At 40.1% G+C, this 27109-nt stretch overlaps 1 protein-coding gene across 32 annotated transcripts in view; it reads left to right on the forward strand.

The window, feature by feature from the left end:
• DLG2 (discs large MAGUK scaffold protein 2) overlaps nt 1–18775 on the forward strand; it is a 1031289-nt gene extending 1012514 nt beyond the window's left edge. For 30 of the 32 annotated variants that reach the window (XM_027462397.3, XM_027462406.3, XM_027462408.3 and 27 more), the window contains 6 exons: nt 4264–4314; nt 4843–4944; nt 5942–6114; nt 6798–6907; nt 12435–12526; nt 13575–18775. In XM_027462397.3, the coding sequence (XP_027318198.1) occupies nt 4264–4314; nt 4843–4944; nt 5942–6114; nt 6798–6907; nt 12435–12526; nt 13575–13681 (635 nt within the window). In that variant the 3' untranslated portion in view covers nt 13682–18775. Of the gene's footprint in view, nt 1–4263; nt 4315–4842; nt 4945–5941; nt 6115–6797; nt 6908–12434; nt 12527–13574 lie in introns of those variants that run through there. The other 2 variants (XR_005264704.2, XR_005264705.2) reach the window with 1 other exon arrangement.
• Nucleotides 18776–27109: the final 8334 nt, after the last annotated feature.

A 27109-nucleotide genomic window follows, 5' to 3' on the forward strand; every position in this document is an offset into this window, starting at 1 on the left:
ATTGCATGGCTTCACAAGCTATATTGATCTTAAACATATAGTACTGATAGACCACTTTTCAGTCATAAGTTCATTCTTAGACTTCTGATGATATTTTTATACATTAGATTTCCAGTCTTTCATAGCTATCAACGTATCTGGAAAGGCTATGCATTTACTTAGGTAAGTAGAGGTCCAAGGAAGGGATTGTGAGTCAAAAAGAGTTTATGAGATTGACTTTCCAATACAGACTGTGCAGATGAAAGAAAACAAGATATTTTTTTTAATTTATATTTTATCTGTCTTCAGAAGCACTACTCATTTATTTTTTATTTATTTTATTATTATTATTATTTACTGCCCTAGATATCTTTATGTTTTTTTTGTTTTGTTTTGTTTTGTTTTGTTTTGTTTTGTTTTGTTTTTTTTCATTCGCTACCATTAATAGGATGCCAAAAATCATGGATTTCCACTACATAAGATACATGATGAGGATGAACATTTGGTTACATGGTGGCTGCACCTGACAGCTCACAACAGCTCTCCTGCCCTGTTTCACACACACTGGATGCAGTTACACCAGCACTGTGAAAGCTCTGGATGCTCTATCAAGGCAGTAGAAAATGGTGCCTTTTTATGTGTTGCGTGAAAAATGCCTAAAATGTCGCAGGAAACTGTTGCACTCTACTGAAACTGTAGTTTCCAATCTTTCACAGAGTCTGCCATCTAGCCAGAAAGGGAAAATAAGGACAACTCTTTACATCCATTTCAAGGTTACTCTCTGAAACACCATAAGATCCTTTAATGGGAAAAAAATGAATCCTTATGAAACTCTTCTGACCTCCTAGACTTCTCTGCTCAGTTTTTAGAGGGTACAAGTTATAACAAATTCCAGGTTAGTCTTCTCTTCCTGAGCATGAGAACTCACCAACAGGCAAACCAAGAACAAAGGGAGCTGGACCCATAGCAAACCTGAAAAAGTGAAAGACCTGCAGTAATTTTATTTATGGTGTATTAGATTAAAGAAAGTTTACTTTTTATTTCCCCTCTTTCTTTATCTTCTTCCTTTTCTTCTCTTTTTGACTTCATGGAATTTTACTGAAGAACAAGAGATTATGCCAAAGCCCTACAGAAAGTTTTGTTTGTTTGTTTGTTTGTTTGTTTTTTGTTTTGTTTTGCTTTGATTTGTTTTGTTTTCCTTTGGTTTGTCTGTTAAATTTCACAACAATTTTCCAGATCAATACAGCAAACCTGTGCTAATTAAGCCATTAATGTAAGTGGTAAATGAGGCTTAGTCAAATGATAAATAAGAGCCTGTGTCCTGCTGAATTTCATGCTGTGTCACACCTCAAAGCCATCACAAGGTTATGGCAATCTGATTATTGATTGACTCTAGAGCTCTTCATTATACTTAATACTTTATGTACTACTTCAAAACTGTGCAGTACTGACTGAGAAGAGATCATTAAAGACTACCATCTGGTACTGTTAACATGCATATCAGCCCCTAAAGACTTACAGGATTTGGTCTGGACAGTGCTTGAAAGGATTTTATTCACATAGAAACTTAAGCTTCCCGAGCCTTTTTTCTGGAAAAGTAAATTACTGGAAATGGCACAGACTTCCACCATGCTCACACCCTGTGTAAGTCTGAAGCTCTGTGATGAAGAGCCTTTCCTCAGGAAGATGTTTATAAGTCCCCATGCATCACAGTCAGCCTCAAAGTTTCTCCTTGCTTGCTTCAACCCTTTCCATTGGCTTAAGCTACAATACAATGTGAGTGGGCTGGAGTTGTTTCATTGCCTTCAGTCTGTCCAAGACTTCTGTGAAATTCCAGGCTTGTTTGTCTCCATAGCCTATACCTTACTGATAGTGTGGATACAGTGACAGCTTTAATATGTGGACGTGTCTTCCAAAGACTGAGCAAAACAGAAGGTAAAATCTGTGCTGGCTTACGTGTGCTGGTTATAAGTCTTTGCTGAAGCAAAATATTAGACCACAGAGAAAAATTTAAACAGTGTCAGAGTTCTTGGAAATTTTCTTTTAGTCCTTGTCACCATCACTCATCATCTGTTTAAAAGCAGATATCTGCAGCTGACCTTGCTGTTTAAATGCCTTTATGGGATAAAGGAGACACATACACTCCTGACTTTTTCCCTCATCACAAAGTAGACATCTGAAAGAGGTCAGATGACTCAAGTCTTAGTATAAGCACTTGCCTATTTGCAAGCACCTACTGACTCTACCAGGTACCTAGAGACTAGCTCAGGCTTAAGCACTTGTGATACAAGTTTCTGAAATTAGCTGAAATGAATCCCCCCCCCCCCAAAGATCTGTACACTATTGATATAAGTATTCTGAAGTTTAAGACTGTATTTGTGCAGACAGTCTCCCCTCCACATGTTTAGTGTGTGATGGTTTCATCTCAGGCTGTTGAAAGCGTAGCTTTGGCTCCTGGGAGCTGGAGGACAGGCAGTATAAGAGCATCCTCATCCAGCCTGTTGAGTGAATTATTTCATCCCCAGGGAAATGGGGCATCCTGAGTTCTATATCACCCCCAAAATTCCCAGAGAAACTTAACAGAAAATAATAAAATAATAAATAATAAATCTGATGCATGAAACCTATTGCAGTAATAATTCTAGTTTTTTAACTTTACTGAAATTAAGCAAGTGATCACAGTATCAAATATTCACTAAGAAATAATCCATTATCCACGCTCTCATATGTTATGTTGCCTTTACCTCAAAAACTGTCTCATCTTTACCTTTTATTAAAAATGGTGCTTTTTTCTCAGCTTCTTCAATACCATTGCTAGCTTGGAGTTGGCCCTGTATGTTCTTGATCTCTCCTAACACACCACTAATTTTTAATTTGCTTTGTCTGTCCTCTTTAATTAAATTCTTTTTACTCAGAAGGTTTTCTGACATGTTTCTTACTGCTGTCTACGTAATATATCATGAAAAAATATCTCTGAGCAAATTAGATTTAAGGGGGAATTTGAGGGGGCTAAAGGTTTTGACTAAACCACCAAAACTTGTGTACCTACCTGGAAGCTAGGCATTGCATTCTATAGAAGTCCTGTTAATATAGTTAAGGTGCCTCAAGAGTGACTCAGATATCAGTCAGACTACCTCAGGGTGAACTGTAACTCTCTCTAAATCCTACCTATGTCATCCATCAGGAATCATGTAGCACTCTTCCCCTCTATATGCACACTTCGGTTTGTCAGGAGCCCGTCAGAATAATGTCATACAGACTCACGTGTGTGCAAGCAGATGACATGAAGGCAATCCTATTTTGCAGAAGCACAGCTGCCCATAATGACACCCTTTCTTCCATAATATCTAAATTTGTTACAAAATCCTATCTGTGAATCTTCTCAAAAATGAGCCCTAAACTGAGGAAAAATAAAGTCATGCTTTTAAATTTGATAAGCCTAAATCATATTTATAACCTGCCAGAGCCCTTATGTGTACCAAGCATGTGACAATGACCCCAAAATAAAGATGTGCAGGAATTATTCATAGAGTAGAATGAAGAATCCTCCCTCTTCTCCTCTCTCACTTTTGTAGAGGAAGGGACAGCAATGCAGGAGGGCTGTACACCTGCACCCAAGTCCTGAACCATATAGTTCCACCCGTGTCTTGTGCCAAAGTCCTCTGCTTTGGTTCCCAAAATGTCACAGTGAGGCAACACTCTCCTAGCAACAGTGGAGGGAGTGTAAGGAGTGTAAATATGACACTTTTGTGATAGTTATCTTCAGGTAAAGGGTAAGGGTCAGAGAACAGTTCATAGCTGGATAACAGGCTGTGAATAAACTGAACTATGGAGTTTACACACAGAAGAATGATCAGCCAAAATGCATTTTTTCTGAGGGTAAAATGTTCAATTTAGGTAGCCTATGGATATGTCCTGCAGCAGTGTGTTGGGGTCTTAACAAGTGGACAAGCAAAAGAGTTGTATCTGAAGTTTCTGCATTATCCATGTAAACAGCCTTGCTATCAAGTCAATGCATGAGGTCTTACTGCCTACACTATTCTGGATCATTGAAAAAGCCCAGTTTCAGTGAAGAGAATTGAAATATATGATAGGGGAGGGAGGGAAAGGGAAAAAAATTATCTCAGCAGCTTGAAGTTTTGAGGGGCTTTGGAATGGTTCAGGTGAGCACAGTTCCAGAGAGAAGTGTTGAACCCAATCTGCCTGTGTGAAGCATTTTATCAAGCTTCAGTTTTGGAAGCGTTGCATGTCAGCTTCAATCTCATCTCTTTCTTCTCTCATCAGGAGGCCAAGAAGACTGCATCCTTTCTTATGAACCTGTCACAAGACAGGAAAGTAAGTTTCTCATGCTTTTGTGTCACTGTTCCTTATATTTTTCGTTTTACGTGTTGGGGACAGTAGAGTAGTAAGCCCTGAAATGACAGCCCCAGATTTTCCATGGCACCTTCTTGTCCACTCAGGCCATCACATGAATAAGAAATGACTTAAGGGTGTCCCTTGCTGTCTAAATCTCCTCACTATATATGCCTGCTTCCTGACAATCCCAGGACTCCCCCCAGTAGGCTCCCATGGCTTTTACTAATGGTGTTTGACAACATCTGCATGCACCATCACAGAGCTCTGAGCCCTGCCAAATGAGTAGTACTGGTTCCATTTTCCTTCGACACGTCAATAAAAAATTGGTCTCTCAATAAAAGCTAGACCTAAGATTTCACTTCAGACTGGACACTGGTCCCATATAAATTATCATTAAAGGCAGCAACTTAACAATAAAGGCAGCAACTCTGCTTAGTACAACTTTGGGAATATTTGCTGTTATTGCCACTAACATCATCAAAATGCACCTTTCTTTTTGTTTGCCAGTTAATTACACCAGGCCAGTTATTATTCTGGGCCCTATGAAAGATCGGATCAACGATGATTTGATATCAGAATTCCCTGATAAGTTTGGGTCATGCGTACCACGTAAGTATGATTTTATTCTTTGTTCTGCAGCAGAGTCAGTTATATCCCTTGACGCCATGCATTAACTGGATTGAGGTGAAAGCAGCGTCTGCAGACTTTATGTAGAGTTTCTCAAAAGCCATTTTTCCATTAGAGGAAAAAGGTCAAAGGATCAAGTGCAAAAAGATTGTGGAGGTCTGTGTATGACGGTTATGTGGTAAGGTTTGGTAGCGGGTGGGCTGCAGGATGGCCTCTGTGAGAAGAGTCCAGATGCTGCCTCATGTCTCCCTTTAAATAGGGGGCCTTTTAACCACAAACTCAGTTTACTAATCAATTAGTCTTTTATTTCTTAAACACGATAAAATGTTGAAATACTGGTAACATGTAAAATGTTTCAACTCGGTTAAATATCATCCACCAACAAAATTATGAAGTAGCCTGTGACTTGTGTGAGATCTAGCCTGCCTCCTCTGAAAGCAATACTGGTCCCTGAATTAAGTGGTGTTTATATCTTGGATCACTAGAGGTTGTTGAGTGCTTATTGCAGTCTCTGATTACAGTCTTACTTCATTTAAAGATGTTGGCTCTGCAAATACAACAGCTTAAAATGGCTAGAGATGAAATCAGAATCAGCCTTATAATTAAGGCTAAATTAAATTGATGAGATTGCCATTCATTTTTGCTGCCACAGTAGGATTGGTTTCACAATATGAAATGTGTTTTGCATTTGAGTGTGTTTGTGATCATGATGAAAAAAGTGGAATTCTAGCAAATGCTTATTATACATTATCTTGTGATTATTATTGGTTAGAGGTAGACATGAGAAGGTATCACTACAAAATGACAGCTTTGTTGTCATAACTCCATTAAAAACAAGATGTAGTAGCCAAAGATACTCTCACATGGGGAGCACCTCTACTTTACAGCATTGTCAACTGAGTAAATCTTAATCACTGCATTTTTGCATGACATGGTTTTATAGACTTCTTGATCCTTTCTTTTTTTTTGTTTCATGCAGATACCACACGGCCAAAGCGTGACTATGAAGTAGATGGGAGAGATTATCATTTTGTCATTTCAAGAGAACAAATGGAAAAGGATATCCAAGAGCACAAATTTATAGAAGCTGGGCAGTACAATGATAATTTATATGGAACTAGTGTCCAGTCTGTGAGATTTGTGGCAGAAAGGGTAGGTTTGCACCAGCTTTACTGCTCATGCAACATGATCTGGTGTGTGGCCACACTGTATCTCAGATATGCTTCTTCTGCCAAAAATATAAATTATATGAAAAATGTCATCCTAATATTTACAAGATTTATGATGACTCCACGTGTAGAGTCTCTAACTTTGAATGATAACATTCTTGGCACAGTTGGTACCTAGATGTAGTGCCACAGATTCAGCAATTTAACACAGTACCTCAAGTACGCCCCAAAACAGCCTTCCCTCTTCCCTCTATATCACTTCCACAGAGGCAAAGAAGGAAGCCCAGAGAGATTAAATGACTTGCCTCAGGTGACACAGGGAGTCTTTGACACAAACAAGAATTGAATTAACCAGTACAGAACATAGATATCATATTATTATTATGAACTGATTTTCCTCATTTCTGAGAAAAATCCTTCACCACCCCCAGTAAAAATAAATAAATAAATAAATGTGTTCCCATATCTTCAAGTGTAGATTTTATATTAGGACTATATCAAAGGCAAGAGTGCAGAGGAACAGAGTATGGGTCCTGGTGTCCCCGTTCCCTGGTGTGTTAGCCATGGCCCCATCCCAGGGCACTGCCTCACAGAATTGCTTCCCTCTTTTGATTTATCTTCAGCAAACTCTGCAGAAATAAACACATCCTCATCTGTTTCCAACAGGGCAAGCACTGTATACTTGATGTGTCAGGAAATGCTATCAAACGACTACAAGTTGCACAACTCTATCCCATCGCTATCTTCATTAAGCCTAAATCATGGGAGCCTCTGATGTAAGTATAAACTCCTCCAAGCTCCTCCAAGTGATTTTTATATATATATTTTTGGGGGGGCTGTAGTCTCAAGTGGCACATCACAGGTCTGGAATCTGTGTTTTGCCTGTCCTCTAAAATCAGTAATAACATTAGTATGTGAGAACAGTGAAGACTTGCTCTCCATGCATACCATCTGCTGTACCCCAGAGTCTCAAGGAATGAGCCAAAGCTGCCTTTGAACCTTCCCCAGTTGGACATGTGGGCTTAGGTGCTGGACCATGAAGGACTCCCCACCAGTGCTCGGAGTACTTGTTCCAACCTGGCAGCAGGTTCACCAAGGATTTGTGTGTCACAGCTTGTTCCATCCAGCCTTGGGTGTTCTTGGGGTGTAGTCACAGTGCACACACATGGGTGAAACAGAGGGTAAACCTGTGTCAGACTCACAGTGTATGCTTCTTCACCAGCCCTTCATATGCTTGAAGAGCAAGAGGATAAGTAAGGACCTGCATGACAAGAGAGGGGCAAACACTCCTTCCAAGAAGGAAAAGAGAAGGCACCAATTTCATGCTGTCTCTAGGCAGACTAATTTCGGTACTAAGGAAAATCTTGGGATTAAGGGAACAATTAAGCAGCTCAAGTGGAAGGACACACTGGAAGGACAAAAAAAGTTATGAGGCAACCAATGTCAAGAGTGTCAAGAGCAAGTCAAATTGACCTTATTTTCTTATGTCAGGAGATGAGTATCAATAATTGCATCATCTTGATTTTTATTCTGGCTCTTGACACATGCCCATGGGACATTCTCAGTAGCAGCTTAAGGAAATATTGTCCAGAGGGAATCATTAGAGCATGTGCACAACCACACTCAGATGGTCATTGAAAATGGCAGTGGGAGGATAACAGACATCCTGAAAGTGTATTTCCTGAGCTGTGGGACTACTCGTTATTTTCATTAATTACTTGGACAATGAATTGGGCAGTACTTTTGTAAAGTTTATGACTAACTCAAGGCTGAGAGAGGTGGAAAGCACGTTGGAGGATAAGATTAAAATTCAATGTAAACTGAGTAAGATGAAATTCAGCACAAAGGAGAGAAAATGAAATGCACAAGTACAAGCAGGGAATAATTAAGCAATAGCACTGCAGAAAAGCATCTGGCGGTTGGGATGGATCACACAGGAATATGAATGGATGGTTAATGCTGTTGCAAAAAAGGAAACTGCCACTGTGGGCTGCATTAACATCAATGTTGTGTAAAGACAACATAGACAGTTATTTTGTTTTAGATGGTAGGGATAAGGCTTCAGCTGGAGTGCTGTCCTGGTTCTGGGTACAACCCGGGAAGTGGAGGAGGAAAGGGGGGAGAGAAGATTGAGGAGAAAACAGGGTAGTGATCTTCACAGTAGTTAAAGCTCAGGATAAAATACACATTTACAACTATGGTAATGCAAGAATATATTGGCTTAATTTGCTGTGATGTGGATGACAGTTAGAACTCCACTCTTCTGTCACCAAAAGATTTGCAAACACCAGGTGATGCCATAGGTATCTGTTGTATAACTAAAATGTAGATATCCCTCACTCCTGTGACAGATGCATATCTGGTTATGGTAAATGTGTGCCTGCAAACATTGGGTCATAGAGCTGGAGACAGCTAACATGCCCCACCCCATGACTGAATGTGCATCCTTTTTGGCTATACCTTTTGGTGATAAGATTGCTGCAGGCCCAGGCACATTACAGGGAATGATGCACGGTATGTGGTACTTTTAAAGTCCTATTCAGATCAAAGACATATTAGGTTGGATGAATTCTTCACATTTCTTCCAGCCCTGCAATTCACTTATATTCTGATTATCTATAGAAAGGGCAAGGAAGTCTGACAGCCATTGATTGCTTTAAGATAAATCTTAACCCGCAGTTTTCCCATCCATAAAATGCTTCCATTATTTGTTTAATGCTTACATTGCATCTGGTGTGATAAAAACGTAGTAAATAAATAGGCTTTTTACTCTGAAAATACATTAGAAACAACCAAATATGTGGCGATAACTTGAAGGCTTAGCTGATGTGATGTAAGAACAACAAATCCCTGAAAAGATTGACTGGAAAGAATTATGAAAAGGCAAAATATTATGACAATCACCCTATTAATAAACCAAAGCAATGCTAATATTTCACTTAGGACAAAACAAATTATGCAGAATTAGCAGAATTTTCCTTAGTAGTATAAATCAAAAGTAAGCTATTCTAAAACTAAACCTGCATCAGAGTTGACAGAACAGTAGGGATAAACAAAGTGAAATCCATGATATGACTTTGAATTCTTTGTCCTACAGTATCGCATGGAAAACACCCTTAATTAGAAATCTAGACTTTAATAGGGCAGCAAAAGTCCATTTATATCAGTACTAGTTTGGAATCTTTTTGCAGGTATATGCTTTATAGAAATAAGTTATGTAAAGCCAATACACCACCTCCTGAAAAAAATGAGAAAAAAAGTAACAAATTCAGGCATTCTAAATTACTGTATTCCCTGCAGCCTGCTTTCCACAAGTAACATTTTTATCTAGTTAATCTATCTATTTTTCTTATCAAACATATAAGATTCTAAATTTTATTCTATAATTTTCTAGAATTAGAAAATCATCTAATTCTAACTCTAATTTTATTCTAGAGTTCTTATAATATAAATAGTATCAATCTCTTTTAAGAATTGTATTGAGAATAATGGCATAATTCTAAGCTCCCTGCTCACAAAAATCATTTATTTTATTTAGTAATGAAGTTAAATCACTCAGGTCTGGCTAAACTTATCTCCTTGCTGCCCAGGAGATGCAGGGCAGCTTTCCACAATCTCATAGTGGGTAAAGCCATCTCATTTGTACCCTGGGGTAAGAAGAAGCATATGGGCAGTTCCCACAGATGAACAGCAAATCCTCACCCTAATTTTTCTCATGGCAATTTGTTTGTGCAGCCCTCTTTTTTGCTATAAATAATCAGAAAATATAAAAAAATATAGGAATTATACCAGTATAAAATCTGCTTGAAATGATAGATCTGCCATAACTGCTACCCTTGCTCATACAAATGAGTTGAAGGTTAATTTTAGAGCAAGTTAAAATCATAGAAGACAAAAAAAAAATCTAATCAGAAAATTAGACTTTTTTCCCTTCCTGCCTTCCTTCCATCTTTGCCCACCTCTACACGACTCCACCTCATAGGTTTAATCCCAGGGGGGACCCTGTTGGTACCTCTCTACCTCTATTTAGAAGAGGGAGGATAGTGGCTGGATCACAAGGATGAGAGCTGGAAGTAATGAAGAGGCTGTCTGGGAGAGTGCTTCATTGGGAGAGGAGAAAAACTCTGGGAAAGATGCCTGGAGGGACAGCTCATTGCAAGAATTTTTAATTCACTATCTGTGCAGGTCCCTGGCTAGAAAAGAAAAAAAATTGAAGGGACCCTTGTTTGACAGCATTTTTAATTCACCATGACCGATAATCCTCCATCTTCTCTATCCTCTCTCCTGAAGGTACAGGTTGGGCAGAGGCTTGAATACAACTAGCAGTTTTACACCACAGTCAAATTTATGTCCTGCAAATGTAATACAAATTTATGCTTATTCCAAGGCATTTATTCACTTAAGAGCTTGTTTATATTTTTATTTATGTTTTCTCTTCTGATAGTCAAAGATATTGAGGAAACCTCAGAAATTTACCAGGAACAGATCTGGAAGGAGGAGAATGTTTTTAGCACTAGAATATTGGCTGAGTGAGATAAAATGTGAAATTCACCTACAAATTTGGAATGCTATGTCCTGCTCCAAGCCAGAATTTCAGTTCAGTCACTGAAAGACACATTCACATAGGCACAGCTGATGAGAAAACTGACTGAACTCAATTAGATAGCGATCCTTCCAATAAATAGAATTAGTAGTATTACAAATTTAGCAGCATAACGCAGGTTGGCATATATTAAACCTGTTTATACAATCCACAATGACTGCCACAATCTTTTCATAGGTATCTTTCTTATCCTTCATTTTATAAATCTGCTTTCTGCAGTGCACTGGTACTTCCAGAGAGATGTACTAAGCAGTGTTCCCACTCATATGGTTTAGTTATACAGATAGACAACTTTCAGTCCTTTCTACAAAAATATTTTTGCACCTGGGACAACTTACAGGGTGCTTTTCAGAAGTTAGGTGGGAGTTAGCTGTAGTGAGTTCATACTGTGGAGCACTTCATAGATCATTTTTTATGCACCATCATGCACATAATTTCCTACATGCATCACACATGTCAAACTGTATACAGCCCATTACCACATAATCATATGATTCAGTGCAAGGCATTAAATCAGATTTATGTAGGACACAAGATGCTCACTTCTCTTGCTTTCCGAGTTGCCTCAGAAAATTTCCCTCATGTTTTAAGAAAACTGAATCCATGCTGTAGAAACTCCTAAAACAATAAAATTCTATTTATTATTACTAATTAATTTGGATATCTGTAGGCATGTATGTGTAAGGCACTGAATGATTATGAGCTTGATTCTTTGCAAGTATACAGTGGTATCAACAACCGAGCATGCATGGGCAAGACAACTCATTGCTTACAGCTATTAAATAATGCCTCTGTTGAAACAGAAATGCTCCATCAAATAACAAAAGATTTGCAATAATAGAATGCTACTGGCACTTTCTACATTTTTACATTTATTGGTACCCTGAACATTTTAGAGTCTACAAGACACTCTTGACTGGGAATCTCTAGATTTAGTCAGAAGGAACTGGAACAGAAGAGAACACAAATAAGTAACTCATCATAATTCTTCCTTCCACGGAGACTTAGTTTGATGTCTTGTGATTTTACAGAACTCATGCCCAGACCTGAACCCAGAAGTCTTTCTGGAAGACAGTGCATGGGTCCCTCTGGGGCTGCCCTACAGGGTTCACAATGACTCCAGGCTTTCTCTAATAGACTCAGGATTTTCACTGCATGCAATCCTGCCTTTATTCATGATTTCTTCACTTCAACTACCCCAGCTTCAGTCAAGCCTCAGATTCAAGTCCAAGCCTCAACAGCTTGGACAACCTCATTCAGCCAAGACAGGCAGCCTTGAGCCTGGGAAATAAGGAGGCTCCTGAAGGATCTTCAGCTCTGGAGGCAGAAGTGCCTTAAGTGCTTAGACCTTGAGACCTCCTTGGCTCCCAAACTAAGCCAGGGGTTCCTGATGCCAAATGTCCCTTTCAGTTAGCAGTTACCAAATCCAGGCCTTGTATATTGTTTGAGAATGTGATGTGGTAAACCCAAAATAAAAATCTAGGGGAGAAATGGGAAATAGTCAAAGGTAAAATCTGGACATGTAGGTTTATACTACATAAAAATGAGATTATAAGTATAAACTACTGAAGCTGCTCATGAACTGATGGAACAGTTTCAGCACTTGATTCCTCAGTCCATCTCTGAATTAAGTTGAGTGTATCTTTTAGAAAACTCTTTGAGTAAGAATCTAAACTTGATGACTTCCTCTCTGTTTCTAGGGAAATGAATAAACGTCTTACAGAGGAGCAAGCCAAGAAAACCTATGATCGAGCAATTAAATTAGAACAAGAATTTGGAGAATATTTTACAGGTATGTCTTATTAAAAATGGTTGTTTCCCAAGGTGTAGTCTTTTCTTACAAAACAACTTACAAAAGGCTCTGTCACTGGAATAAAGTGCATATTAGTATAGTGTGGCCACTGTAAAGACTGTTAGAGTGGGACTATTGTTTCCCGTGAAATTCAAGGGCAGTTTGATGCCCTGAAGGAATAGCTGTGCATTAATTTTATACCCTCCCTGCCCCAAACGTGCTTTTGCTGAAATGAGTAAAAATGTTGCGTCATTGCATTCATACATACCAAGGCAGAATTCCTCACTGCCTCAAGACAATCATATAATCATAGAATACTAGAATATCCCAAGTTGGAAAGGACCCACATGGATCGTGGAAGGGAAAGAGAAAGGCATCTTCTTCCTGACCTGGAGAAGAGCAGGATTTAAGGCCTCTGGGCTGAAGCATTTCTTTTGGGCTGGATTAGGCAGCTCTATACTCACTCAACTGGTATTTGTGGATAGCACTCAGAAGGTCCCACTGCTTGCATATGCTGACAATGCACATGATCTGAACTGCAATTCCAGATTTCTGCTGTGAGGACAAGCAATTAAAGAGTATAGAGATTGCTTTATGTTGCAGTTGCTTTATCTTCTGTAACTTTTGGCCTGATCTAATTAAATTTTGCAGGCAAAGGTGACTTTATTATAGCCAGGTCAGGAAAAGAACAGGCTGTAAATCTGATGCTACTCATTAGCTTCTAAATCAAATTAAATGTTAAGTTTGACTTGAAACAGTAGGAACCTACCACGCTGCCCTCATGGGACAGAGCTACTTGTTCTCTAAATTAACCTTGCTCATTGACTTTACTATAAGCAGTGGGATGGGTCTTTGTCATGAGAAGGTTCCACTGTTTTGAACTTTGTTGCCATCTGCAAGGTGTATGACTTTTCCATAATCAAAGCATCACAGGGCTGCTATTTCTATTAGTTGCATAACTATCTGTAAGTACACTGAAAATCTGCTGACAAAGAATGCTGTAGAATATGTCAATTAAAAGAAGTATTGATATGTTTTCTTACCACAGCTATTGTCCAAGGAGATAGCTTAGAAGATATATATAATCAATGCAAACTTGTAATTGAAGAACAATCTGGGCCTTTCATCTGGATTCCTTCAAAGGAAAAATTATAAATTAGCCACTGCACCTCTGATTACGACGGGAGAATATTTAGAAGAAAACCATAATATACTATTTGGAGGCTTTCCTGTTTTTGTTGCATTTATGTTCTTTGCAGTCAATGTGAATTTTGATGAATGTACAACACAAAGTGTTTGAAGCCATGAAGGACACTGATGGGTCAAAGGGTAGGAACAAAAAGACTTCTACCATATAAAGCAAATCTGTTGTGTGCTGAAAGCACCAGTTGTAGGTATAAACTTTTGACATGGAGACCCTCTGTCAAGGGGAGCTAGCCACCTCCTGTGCCCGTGCGGACATTTTGATCAATTTCAATGGCTGAGCTCAGTGTGTTGATTGCTTTAAAGAGAAGTTCCCAGCTCTTGAACCTCATATAGGGCTTGATCCTGCAAGGCGCTCAGCACTTGACCCCAATTCCTACACATGTGAGTAGTCCATTGACTTGGAGTCACTTGTGATCCTTCCCTATGCCGTTCAGTCCCATCAGTTCCAGTAGGACTGTTCATGTGCTTAAAGCTAAGCACGGGCTTAAGTGTTTTGCTAGATCAGGGCCACATGCACCTTGCAAAATCAATCTCAGAGTACTTGGTCCACTTCCTACTGAAGTCATTGGTAGGTCTGTCTTTGACTTGACTGGGAGGTGGATCCTATTCTAAGCTTGTCATTGCACATTTGTAGTTGGTACACCTCTACTTTGGTAACTATGCACATCTTTTGATTTCTGAAACCAAGTCAAGCATTTCTTTTCTCCCCTTTGGAAACACTATTGCATCAGGAACTAATAACAATATAATTTATTTTAACGGAGTCTGGGGGTGAGAGAGGATGGAAGCATTTCACATCACACGTATGTGCACACAAACTCATTCCCATGCAGAAACACACAAGTATGAGGATTCACAGCACCTATGTTGACAAGGAGGGATACAACTGGGAAAAGCTTTAAAATTTTTGATTGTCTATTTTATCATTTATATTGATAGAAGGCACTTAAAGATGGAATAATTTATAAAAATAAAAATATATTGATGTATAGAAACTAATTTCTATAGGTACAAATGTTTTTGTGAGATATTTTGTAAAGATTAATTAATTGAAAGATTAAATATTTACACCCTTGTGAGACTGTAAAATGTAAAGAGGACCATCAAGTTGCATTATCCCTTTTCTGTAACAGATTCTCTATTACTAACGACAAGCAAGATAATTCCATAAATTGCAGTTGTCAGATTGTTTGTCTCTCAATCTAATCCTCTCCCTTGCCTCTATTTAATCATGATGAGCTCCTGTGGGAAGATCTCTTGAACCGACTGCCCAGCAGGACCTTTTCTGAACACAAAAGGATAATGCATCTTTAAATTGAAATGGATGATTTTTCAGAAGCAAGATGTCAGTGCTTGAGTGCAGTTATAACACTTCACCCGAAAATGTTTTATGATTGTTCCTGTTTCTTTAAATGAAATATCAAAAGTATTTGATCTTTCCTCTCTTTGTAGGCAGGCAGGTCAGCAACTAACTTGTATCTTCATTCATTTCACAGTCAACAAGGGTCTTAAAAGCAAAAACTGAGGCAATGGTCATTTGTGAGGGATTTGGGGAATGTCTGTGGAATCGCAGTTTGGGGTGCAGGGAAAGAGGAGAGGGAGGTATTTTTTTCTCATTTCACATTGCCCTTCTTTTGTATACTGATGCTGTTCTTCACTCTGACACACAAGGGGACAACTGCAAGAGATACAATGACAGTAAGCTGAATTGCCTTTGCTGCTGCTGGACCAAGTTTTATAGTAAACCCACATCTCCTGCCTGCTATGCTGCAGGAGTCCAATACTTATTAGCTGGTGGCTACAGCAACTCTAATGTTTAAGGACGTTTTAAGGGCAAACGCTAAATAGACTTCTCAGTCACTTGTCCATTTGAAGCGTACATTTCTGCGCCCTGTCAAGCTGACAGGCATATCCAGCCAACCTCCACAGAGAGTGCAATGAGCTGGATGTTTGAAATATAGCCACCAGTGGTGACAGGGTTAAAATGCGGGCATTTCAGTGGCCCTGAGGTGGCCCCTCACGTACTGCCCTGCTATGGTAACTTTGAGAAGTTCACACTTCTTTTACAACTATTTTTCTTGCCTGGCCAGCACAGATTTATGTACAAGGGATTCAGTTAAGTCTCCAAAAGAGCTTTGTAACCAGAAGGGCTAGAAACTTTTTTTGTAACATAAAAATGAATGAAAGCTTAGATTTTGGGTAATTCTGCAGAAATCCACAGTGTCCCCAGATCTTTGGATTATTCCAGGCTGGCAAAGTACTATTGCCCCAGGCTGGGAAATAGCCCACCAGACCTGAAAAAAAAATAAGTATCCTAAAGCAGGAACTTCATTCTAATTTTCAGCTCTGTTTTTAAGCAATCAATTACACCTGCTTCTTTGTTTCTTAGTTCAGCATGCAACCTTTTATGGCACTATCCTTCTAGTAACTGTTTTGCTTTGTCATGTGCTGTGCTTTACAGTGAACAGTAACACTATGGCTGAGTACAATCAATTTTTCCATCAGTCCTTGGTTACTGTAGTAACACTATTTATTTTTCCTTGTCTGTTGTTTGTGCTTCCAGTTTAGAGTTGCCATTGCACTTCTTTTTTTTTTTTTTTTTTTTTTTTTTTAATAAAATATATATTTAAAAACAATTCACCAAGAGAAGCAGTAAGAAGTCTTATTTCTCTTAGGACTTGTACTCCCATTTGTTTTGTGTGTTGATGTTTGTGTTTCACGTTTCAGCATCCTCAGAGCTGCAGTTCATTTTTGCATTGCAGCTGTTCAGATCATACTGGGTGGTAGTGGGAGGAGGAAGAGAAACACAAGATTCATGCAAAATTACATCTGGTGCAAAAAAAAAAAAAAAAAAGTCCAAAATCACAACCCACAGCAATTGGCACCTGAGATCATATTGATGCTAACACAGCTTAGAGTAATCAGTTTCCTTTTCTGTCCATGTAAAAGACTAACGAGTGTCTAAACATGAGACAAATGCAAATGCTGGACCCTTTAGGAAAAGTGCCAGATCACACCCCTGGTGCTATTTCTCATGTTCTGGCACAGTGTGTAGCACCATAGGGTCTAAGCAGAACCAAAATTATCACAGTTTTTGTCCACCCATGAATGATCACAATGGCATCTTGCTAGCTTTGTGCAGATGTGCAATATTACAACCAATTTATTTCTCCTTGCCACAGAGCATCTTCCATGCACTGACTCATTGAGAGCTTGCTAACAGGGCTCAGTGAAAAGGCTCTCTTTGTTGGTCTAACGGTCTGACCATGAACCAGTGAAAGAGCCTCTTTCTTGCTTAATTCCCCTTCCTACAGAGGTACCCTGTCCATGCTAGCGCTTTGTAATTTCTTTGGTAGTAAAGGCTGTTTCTAGATTAATATTCTGTGATGTAATTGTGTTTGTAGCTAGCATGGTTTGATGCTCTGGTGTGGATAGGGTCCTAGGAATCACCCTGTGAAAGTCAAGGATAAGAAATCTCTCCGTTGCACTGAAATTTCAAATCCTCATCCTGGAGAGTGGCATTGAACCTGGGCTAATAACCACTATGAGCCAGCAACAGTGTCCTAGCTATACAACATCCACCTACCTACTTACATTTGTTTTCTATGGAGAAATTTTTGGTGTTACACCATCACTGTTACTAGCTCATCAGCAGTCAGTCAAATTGTATTTTTGCTTTGGGTTTCTCCTTATTTTCTTTTTCTTTTTTCAAATTATATCCCCGACCAGAGGATTCAGTGAGTGACAACATATGAGGATATTTGTAGGGAAAACAGTGTTAATGCACAAAAGTTTCCATTTTCTTTTCAAGCTGCAGATTTAAAGCCATAATATCTGCCATATTCACAGAAAAGTGGTCTTTTATGTTCATAGCTTTTAATCTCAGCATTTCTTCTCTTGAACATTTTGTCTGCCATGTTATGCATGCGGTTCACTGTGCAACTGCATTCATGTGCTCAGGCCCATGCTTTGGTGAAATAAATGTGTTTTCCTGTTCCATTAAAAATAAGACATCTTGTCAATTAGCTCAGAGGTAAGAATGAGGTTGTCATTATGTAAAAACAAATTGACTGTTCCCTTGCAGGATATTTTAGGGCACAAATCAGAATAAAGCTGACAGCAAATAACAGCTAAAACCTTTTCAACACACAGCTAGCCTAGATCCTCAGCTGGTGGAAATCATGGTCACTCCACCAATTTCAGTGGAGTCCATCCCATTTACACCACCTGAATTTACACATCTATCCTCTTCATTATGTCAACCTTTTAGCACTACTGTAAAGCACCAGGGCCGCGTTATTAACAGCAGCTCAGCACTTTCCACCATTATTAATGTCTATATTACATTAATACATCATTACCTAGAGGGCTAAGTTCTGGACCAAGATCCCTTGGAGGTAGGTGCAGTGAAATTACCAAATGTGAAGACACCTCATGGGCCAAACGCTATGGCCAGATTTTCAGAAGGCTTCAGCACCACTGTCATCTCACCAAGAGCAATAGGAACCCCGCTGGCCCTTTCAAGAATCTGTAGGGTGAGGAGTCTGAGATGTGAGCCATCGTCCCTCACCCTGCGTTACCAGCTTACACTTCTGGCCCTGACCTACAGCCCAGGTACCTTGTTCTGGTGTCAAAGAGCATTCCTGAGGATGGGCAGTAGCCAGTATCCTAGGCAAGATCTTTGGAAAAAATATAAAATAATAATAATATTAATAAAAAGACAACACTGTTGGCTCTTAGTGGGATAGCAATCTTTCCATTTCTGGATTTGTGTTCCTAAATTTGAATCGGTCGGCCCGAATTTCTGAGTGCAACAGCCTGCACGCGGCAGGCCACTCCATCTGGCATGCTGGCCAATGCGTGTCTCTTTGGCAGGATGTTTCTCAGTCCAGCTGTAGTGTGGGGTACTCAGAATCTGAACTGGAGTTTACAAAATACCCTGTCCAGCTTACACTCCTGTTATGTGTAAATACTCTGCGCATCCATTCCATTTGTGTAAAGAATAAAGCACACACAATTATAAAATTCAAGATGTATATTTCATACTAACTGTGTCCTTGCTTATTTATTCCAGTCCAAGCTCTCAGCTGTGGTTCAGTTGTAAATGCTTGATAGAGTGTTTATAAATATGTCATGAATTTTATTATAAAATATTAATATTAAAGCATTTTTACACTTTATAGCAAATGGCTTCTTCACAAGGCATAATTTGTCTTTTTTCCTTAAAGCAGAATAGTAAAAAAGAATGAATATGCTCTTAATATGTCTTGAGACCCGATCACATCTGTCACACAAGACAGACAAATCTGGAAGTGGGATGGTGATTTCAAGAACAACCGAGGATAAAGAAACTTTTATTTCTTGTACTTTTTCCTCTTTGACTTCACAGTAATGTGACAGTTACCACAAAGAAGATTCGCTCTGGTGAGCTACTGGCAGTGTCTCCACATCACTTTTTTGCTGTATATTGGGTAACATTAACATCTTGACAAATAATTATCAGATTTTTTTCTTTTAATTAAGGACTTTTTTTCCATGTTTCTGACACCACAGCCATTGGGCTAAGTATTGTAATAGTCACATGCTTGCAAGCAGTTTAGTGGAACATAAACTTCAGTTGTGCTATGGGATCCCAACAGCCCAAGAGCCTTGGCTGTTGGCCATCCCAAGAAAGTCTTTGCAGATGTCTTGTGGGCTCTGGGGAGGTCACATGAACATTGTCAATTTTCAGCAGAGACAGAAACACAACAGGGACACTGCTTTTGAGACACAGCCTGTACTAAATTCAGTCTGCAGAGGACCACAGAGCTTCCATATGGCTCTGGGAGCCAGAACTGACACTACAGGGAGAAAAATTCTGTCCATGGAGCTTTATGTGCATAATCACAAGGATGGTTAATCATCTAAACATTCATTGTGAAGCTTTAGAGTTCTCGAATAGATTCAGAAGAGGGAGAGAAGCCAAACAACAGTTCACATTCATATGCAGATGAGCATAACTTAAAAAAAAAAAAAAAAAACAAAACCTGTTTACTGAGAGATTTTTCACAGCAGTAAGTTACTGCTCCAACAGGCAGCAACAAAGTGAAGTTGCTTTCCTGAGCAGTGCTGTACAAAGCAGTCTGTAGGTGGGCTCTTCATTACAGAGCAGCCTCTCTTAAAGTACTTTCTTCTTCACCCTGTCTCTGGGCAAATCTGAACTAATTCCCCAGACTACATTTGGGAAAAAAAAAAAAAAAAAGAGAGAGAGAGAGAGAGAAACTTGGAAAACAAATTTTGTAAAATGCCTGGGAAACAGGAAATACTTACAATTGCAGAACCTAGACAAGCTGTGACAGCAGTGGCAAAGCTTGCCAGCCTGTTGCCTCAGCCAGGCATGTGGCATGTTCTGAATGGGCTCCTTCTCTCACTTGTCCCACTGCCTTTTAATGGTCATTTCACATATCCAGCCACGTATCTAGGCTCATTTTTCCAGTCATGCCCCCATGGCTTCAAAGACGTCCCAATTTGAAAAATTATTTGGGACCAGAGTCACAAAGCAGATGAGCAGTATTTCTATGTACAGAAACAACCAAGTGCCTAGTTGATCTTTGGAAAGTCACTTCACTGGTTTTCAAAGGAGTTTAAGTGCCTTCTTAGGATAAGCAATTATTCAATTCACTATAAATGTATTACTTTACAGTTGACACACACCAAGATAATGACAGCTGGATCCCTGTGTCACCTGTGGGAGAGCAGGAAAATGGGGCTTCATTACTTAAATCTCTGGGCACTTATCAAGCACTCTTCCCCATCGTCAAGCCACTCAGCAATCTTTATTATAAAAAATCTTGGAGAGTACAGGAATAGTTACTGTAATAGCCCTGCCACAGCAGGACTCATCTACAGTCCCATTGCAGAGACTATTCCACAGCTGCAGAGCAGGGACTGGGTTGGCTGGCTGGGCACCACTGAAACTTCCATGTCTGACCTGGTGTCTAGACCTGTTTGAAAAGCTGGGGTCCAGAACAGAGCTCCCCTGCTCTGTGAAGAAGGGCTGTTCTGGGTAGTACCAACCACTACAAACACTTGCTGATGGATATGTTTTGTCCCTGACACACTAGGGTGTTAATGGTGCTTGATGTCCCAAGGAGGCAGAGCACACCGTGCCCACAAGAGAAATCTAATTTTATTCAGTGAAGAAATTGAAATGCTTGTTGCAGAAGCTCATTAATTACTGTCAACTGCTCATTAGCCCTCCCTCTAAGCAGTAGCAGGTGGTAGCAACTAGGGAAAATGAATTAGGTCTAATACATTGTTAGCATAATAGTAATAAGGCTGTTACAACATCAGCAGAAAAGCAATGCCCTAGCTTGTCCCTACAGTACACTAGCTCATTAGCTGAAGTCCCAGGCTAAACAAAAAACCTGAATTTGGAGGCTTGCTCTGCTAAATACAGAAGGTAAAGAAGTTTAACCTAAGCCTATTGTTGTTTCACTTCCACACACTATTTTCCTGATGCTGCCTTGCAGTAGAGTCTAGAAATGCAATAGGGAAACAGCTGTAAACTGTGATTTGCAGATGTCCTTAAGCTGCAGAGTTCTGGGGTGGGTTTTAAACATGCAAGACAAGCAGAAAGATGCTAGGAACCCAAAGTTAAATCCACCTCTTACAGCTGGTCATGTGAAGACCCAGCCTGCAGCAAAATCTCACCAGTGGCACCTCTGACCTCTGCCTGCCACAGTAGGAATGAAGGTCTGTAACAAATAATGACGGGCAGCAATGAAACACATTCTTTTAAGACCTTCTTGTCTTCTTTTCCCTTTTTCCTAAGAAAGGCAGTTGCCATGGTGCCATATGCAGTAACAGCTGGTCAAAGGGCTGTTCATTATCTTGAAAGTCAAAGCATGAGGCTAAAATGTCACAGTTATCACTATGCTTAAGTACTAAGAGTGTCAAATCTATGTCAAACACTCATGTCTTTCTCCCCTTTTTTAACAGAAAGTGTTTTGAATGTTGTCAACCTGATGGCTCAAAGAACAAATCTCAAGGGTCTGATGGCAGATGTTCGCCTTAAACTCCTGTCATCACCTATATGCAATAGGGGTCTCAGAAAGGCTTTGCAGTGTGCAGGAAAGCACTCTGTTTCTTCCTCGAGTGGTGTATTTATTGGCTGTATTCTGCCTGCTTTGATGTGATCTGCTGGGATTCAGTTGCTGATCAATGGCAATACACCTCTAGTAAAATATTAGAGACATGTTTTCTAAGCTTTTGACTCCTAATCTACATGTAATCCTTCCTTAATAGGGCTAGCATTTGCTGTAGGTAAGCAGGCTTATTAGTTTACAATATAATCTCACAGGCAGTGTATCCAGAGTCTTTTTTTTTTTAATGGCAACCACATTGTTGTATTTTAATGACACCAAATGAGAAGGAAAGCAATATTCTGAGGCTGTGCCCATTAAGAAGAGAAAAGCCCTTCTAATCCCCAACTCCAAGGCAATTGGCAGAAGGAGCACTTCCAACTAAACCAGCTTAGTCCATGGTGGGACTGGGTTTGGGGCATGGCTGCAGTGTATGGAAGTGAGGTAAGTGAATTTGGGATGGGGAGAATTTAGGGCAGAAATATGTGATCAATGGGGATTTCTCTCCATGAGCAAAGGCTCCATTAAGAATTGTCTTCTTTCACAGGGCTATGCATTACCACTTGCCTGCTCCCTAGTGGTGTATTTCAGGTTCTTTAATGCCTAGGAATGTGTAGTCACCCTACGTAACCTTGTACTCAGAGACCCTTCAGGCTTCATCTGTAACTCTGTTGGTTAATGGAGTGAATCAGGGCCTGAATAATATGAGACCTTCCCTGCACCAAACCTCTCCACCAGCTCTGTCTGGGCCCTTAGACCTTACTTATCCATCTGCTATAGTTGAGGAGACTACCACCCCCTCTCCATTCCAAATTCAGTCCCACCATGAACTAAGCTCAGGTGAGCACCTAAGCTGGTTTAGTTGGACATGTTCCTTCTTCCAATTGTCTTGGAGTTGGGAATCTACAGGGCTTTTCCCTACTTAGTGAGCACAGTCTCAGAATATTGCTTTCCTCTTCTTTTGCCTGAGAGTAAGCCACCCAGACAAGGCACAGTTTTACTGCTCACAAATGCTTTCTGAAAAGTCCATCCATTTAGGTGTCCCAAAGCCATCATCTTAGGCCAGCTCTGCCAACCATGATAAATATCTGCGGGTTTGCTCTTCCCTATGTGCACACACATGCATACGTGCACACACATGCACACGCGCACAGAGAACCACAGAATGGCTGCAGGTGGAAGAAACCTCTGGGTCCATCTGGTCCAACCCCTGCTCAAGCAGGAACACCCAGAGGAGGCTGCCCAGGCCCACGTCCAGGCAGCTTTTGAAGATCTCCAAGGAGGGAGACACAAGCACACACAGATGATCATTCCAGAACAGCTTTTCATCAGTTCCCACAGCATACAAGTTCCAAAAGAGCTGAAGCCACAAGAGAGCTTGAAGGGACCAGAGCAGGCCCAGAGAGACCATGGCCTACACCATGGGGGCAGAGGGGCATTGATGCCGCCGGAGCAATTGCAGCACAGGGGACTTGGAGACAGGGTTTGGATGGCAGTATCACCCCTGAGCCACTACATGACAAATACTTTAAAGGGTCAGTAACATGCACCAGGAGATACCTGCCTCTGGTAAGCAGGTTAAAAACCTCCTTGCCAGCAGCCTTTGGTTAATAATGCACAGGGCTCAGTGTGAATCCTTTAGTGATACAGAGCCAACGTGTAGCCATGAGGAGCTCTTGTGCCTCCAGCCTGATGGACAAAAGCATCCAGTGACACAAACACCTAACCTAAACAGCCAGAATATTTCAGCTTTAAGGGCAGCAGTGCCACATTTCCCTACCTGGACTGTGAGCACCATGTTCCCACCTACAAATCACCAGTCCAGAAACTCTGACTCATTTCAACTCTCACGAGGTAAATTTTTACAACTCAGTTCTTTGATGTCCTTTACGTAGGTACTTGAACATGTACCCATTACAGCCCAGCCCAGGGCAGGAAATGTATACAATAGGTTTTGTACATAGCTATCTTGAAATTCAATGCAGTGAAGCTATTGTCCCTCTAGACTGCCAAGCCTGCCTGGTAAGCTTTTAGAAAACGAATGGAAAGCACATGTATAGGTACAGGTATCTTATGGAGGGTTTACCACCTTGGCTGGAGCAAAGCCATTGGGGTGCTGGAGGTGCTGGTTGTTCAGGGATCAACTCTCTTAACAGCAGCTAGAGCAGAGTCTTCCCAAGCTTCCCACAGAAAAACATTTTGTCCCATAGACAAAGATTTATATTTGCCCTCGGTGGCTCTTGCTGTCTATTTGGTATGTGAGTGGGGATTTCACCTATGTATTATGTGTGCCCACGGTGCTGAGAAGTAATAATGGTACCTTGCAGTATCCCAGCATGATCTCTGTTATGCTAGGACAGCGTAGGCAAGAAGTGATTTAAACCACAGCCTTTATTGCGTTTTTTGTTGTTGTTTTGTTTTTTTTTTGTTGTTTTGTTTTGTTTTTTTTAGCTGGAGGTGCAAGAAGTGCAGACAGGGAACAATAAATAGATAAATAAATGACAGGAGAGTGATGCTTCACTGCAAAGGCCATAATAAATATCTGTGCTTGTGTAGGGGTAAAAGGGGTATAAGGAGACAACCTGGAGCTGAGGCAAATAGAAGAAGACGGTGGAAATAGGGAGCCCTATTAGAAACAGGGAGAAAAGGGGCAGTGAAGCCAACAGTCACAGAGACTAAGGACATTATCCTAAGTGACATCAGCAGCTAGAACTGAGGAAAGAGCATTATTCCTTTAGGACAGTATTTTCTTCTACTTCAGGAAAAAATGAAGAAAAGCATTGAAACTGTAGAATGAGAGAGAAATTAAGGTGCTTTGGTTACTCTTCCTCTCCATCCTCTTTCAAAATAGAAAAAATACTCTGTGTTTTCTTCATACTTTAGTGTGGAGTTGGCTAATGAACTGGTGGGAAGCAGGCATGGCAACCAGAAAACCCCTCTGGATACGAATACGAGACGCTACAAAGCCTCCCTTATGGATTTACCACACTTGGCTCCCTCTGCAGGGCTGCTGGGATGCTTGCGTCTGGTTCAAGGGCTTCTGCACTCAATGGGTCAGCCAGTCTCTTCAGCCTGACTTGCTCTCAGACACTGCTAGACATACAGCTCACAGCACCTGCAAGCAATGTTTGCTGTCGCCACAAGCAGTGAATCCAGAGTGGTGACAGCACCATTTTCTGTCAGAGAAAACAGAATGCAGAGGTGATAGGTAATATCTGCACACCATCAAGTTCTGTATATGTTATAAATTCAGGCACCAGACAATGTTATGAAAACTGGAGGAAAGAAGAAGAGAAAAAGTGTCACTACAACCTTCCTTATTTTGCCCTATCCCAGCACTCTCGAGCTTGTAGGCTTCAAGTTCTTTGAAAATGTCATCCTCCATTTCACGAGTGAAGCATTACAGGCACTACTTTATTGCATTCAGTTACAGCCATGCTGGAATTTGGCCAGGACAATGTGCCAATCACCTCTGCTATTTCTAACAATGTCAAGACCTACCTTCACCTCAAAATAGAGAGGTGGATGTGCTCTCACACACTTCTAAGCATTTATGCTATTTCCATAGGTCTATGGGCTTACAGCAGCACTGTGGGTCATTGTTATATTAAAAAACTTGCTGCCCTAGAGATGTCCTGTTTGGTGGGGATGAGAGCAAAAATACTGAAGGGAAAAAAAAAAAAAAAGCTGAAGAATTGGTGTAGCCATGAAAAGCTGACTTGATGACATCATCAGGGCTGCAAAGAGAGTTATCCTAAATCCATGCCTTCCTAGTCACTTACAGCATTGTATCACTGGCTATTGACTCTGCTGCTCCTGGGACAAATGTCAAATACACAGACAGAAATAATTACAATCGTGATCATAATAACAATAATAATAACAACAAAAACAATAATAACAACAAAAAGAAAGACTTTCTCTCCAGTTTGAAATTTCATGGTTTTAGCTGCATGCCAAAAAGAGAGGGAAAGTTGAATGTGGTTGAACTTTTCATGAAGAGATAAATGCCCCAAAAGTGACAGTCAAAAAATGACACATATTTTGACATTTAGGGCTCAGAATAAATCATTGCTCACAGACAGACCACAAGTCCATGTCAGCTAGGGTTCCTTTTTTTCTTTTTTTTTCTTTTTTTTTTTTTTTAACATTAAAAGAAATAAAATAATAAACTGTCTTTTGCTCTTAGTTTGTCTTAAGTTTGTCTTAGATAAGCACAGCACCTAATGGAAAAAAAAAAAAGTTTGTTCCAGACAGTATGATGAGCTCTACCCAGACCCCTGAGAAGTTTCCAGAGTCAAGTATGAAGTTCATTATGTGATATGGGCATTCACTTGACAGAGAAAGAGATTTGTGAGCCATTAGTAAGAGACCATATCATACACTTACACAGATCAATTCCCATCCAACAGTGAAAGTAGGAAATAAATGACAAATGTGTTATAGAGCAGGAACTAGAGACTTTGCCCAAATGGTAATGTGCATTTGAAAAGTGAGCTGGAAGTATACCTGAGAAATACCAAACATCCCAAAACCTTCCTTCTTCCCAAACTTATTGAAGGTCTTTTTTACTAATTACTTTTTTACTAATTTACTAATTAATGATCACGAAAAAGTTGTTTTCAAGCAACTTGTATTTATACCAGAACACAGTAAACGCTGAAGAACTAGAAATAAAGGAAGACAGGATGGTTTAGACAAATGTTTAGACAAAAAAGTTTCACATTGTAGAAAAAACAGATTTAAGGTGATGAAACAAAGGGGCTGAAAGAAACTAGCTATCCATGGTGATGGCCCAAGAGGACTGTAAGGTATGCAGAGTGAATGACAGCACAGAAAACAGCAGGCAGGTGAAGGGGAGATTAATAGCAAAATAAGTGGGAGAAAAAATACTTTGGTAGAAACAAGCATGGTCAGAAAAGGAAAGGACTGCAGTGGAGAATGAGATTACTCCTAAGTCGGTCAGTTTGGAGTGTAACCCATAGGAAAACCTGGCACCAAAACTTGATGTGTAGAGAAGACTGATACTCTTCATGTATAGCATGACTGCATCACTGACTCTGAATGTAGCAGAAAGCACTATTTCTTACAAGTGAGAGGTGTTTCTCCCTACTCAGCAAAAATAAGCTGTGGGACTCTCCCTATCTGACTTAAAACCACTAATTTAAAGACTGTGAGCAAAACCATCTACACTTGCATAACACCTTTAACACAAGCAAATCTAACTTCTCACAAGGAATCCAGGCATGACTTC

Source organism: Anas platyrhynchos, chromosome 1, assembly GCF_047663525.1.
Source record: "Anas platyrhynchos isolate ZD024472 breed Pekin duck chromosome 1, IASCAAS_PekinDuck_T2T, whole genome shotgun sequence".
Classification (NCBI taxonomy): Eukaryota; Metazoa; Chordata; class Aves; order Anseriformes; family Anatidae; genus Anas; species Anas platyrhynchos.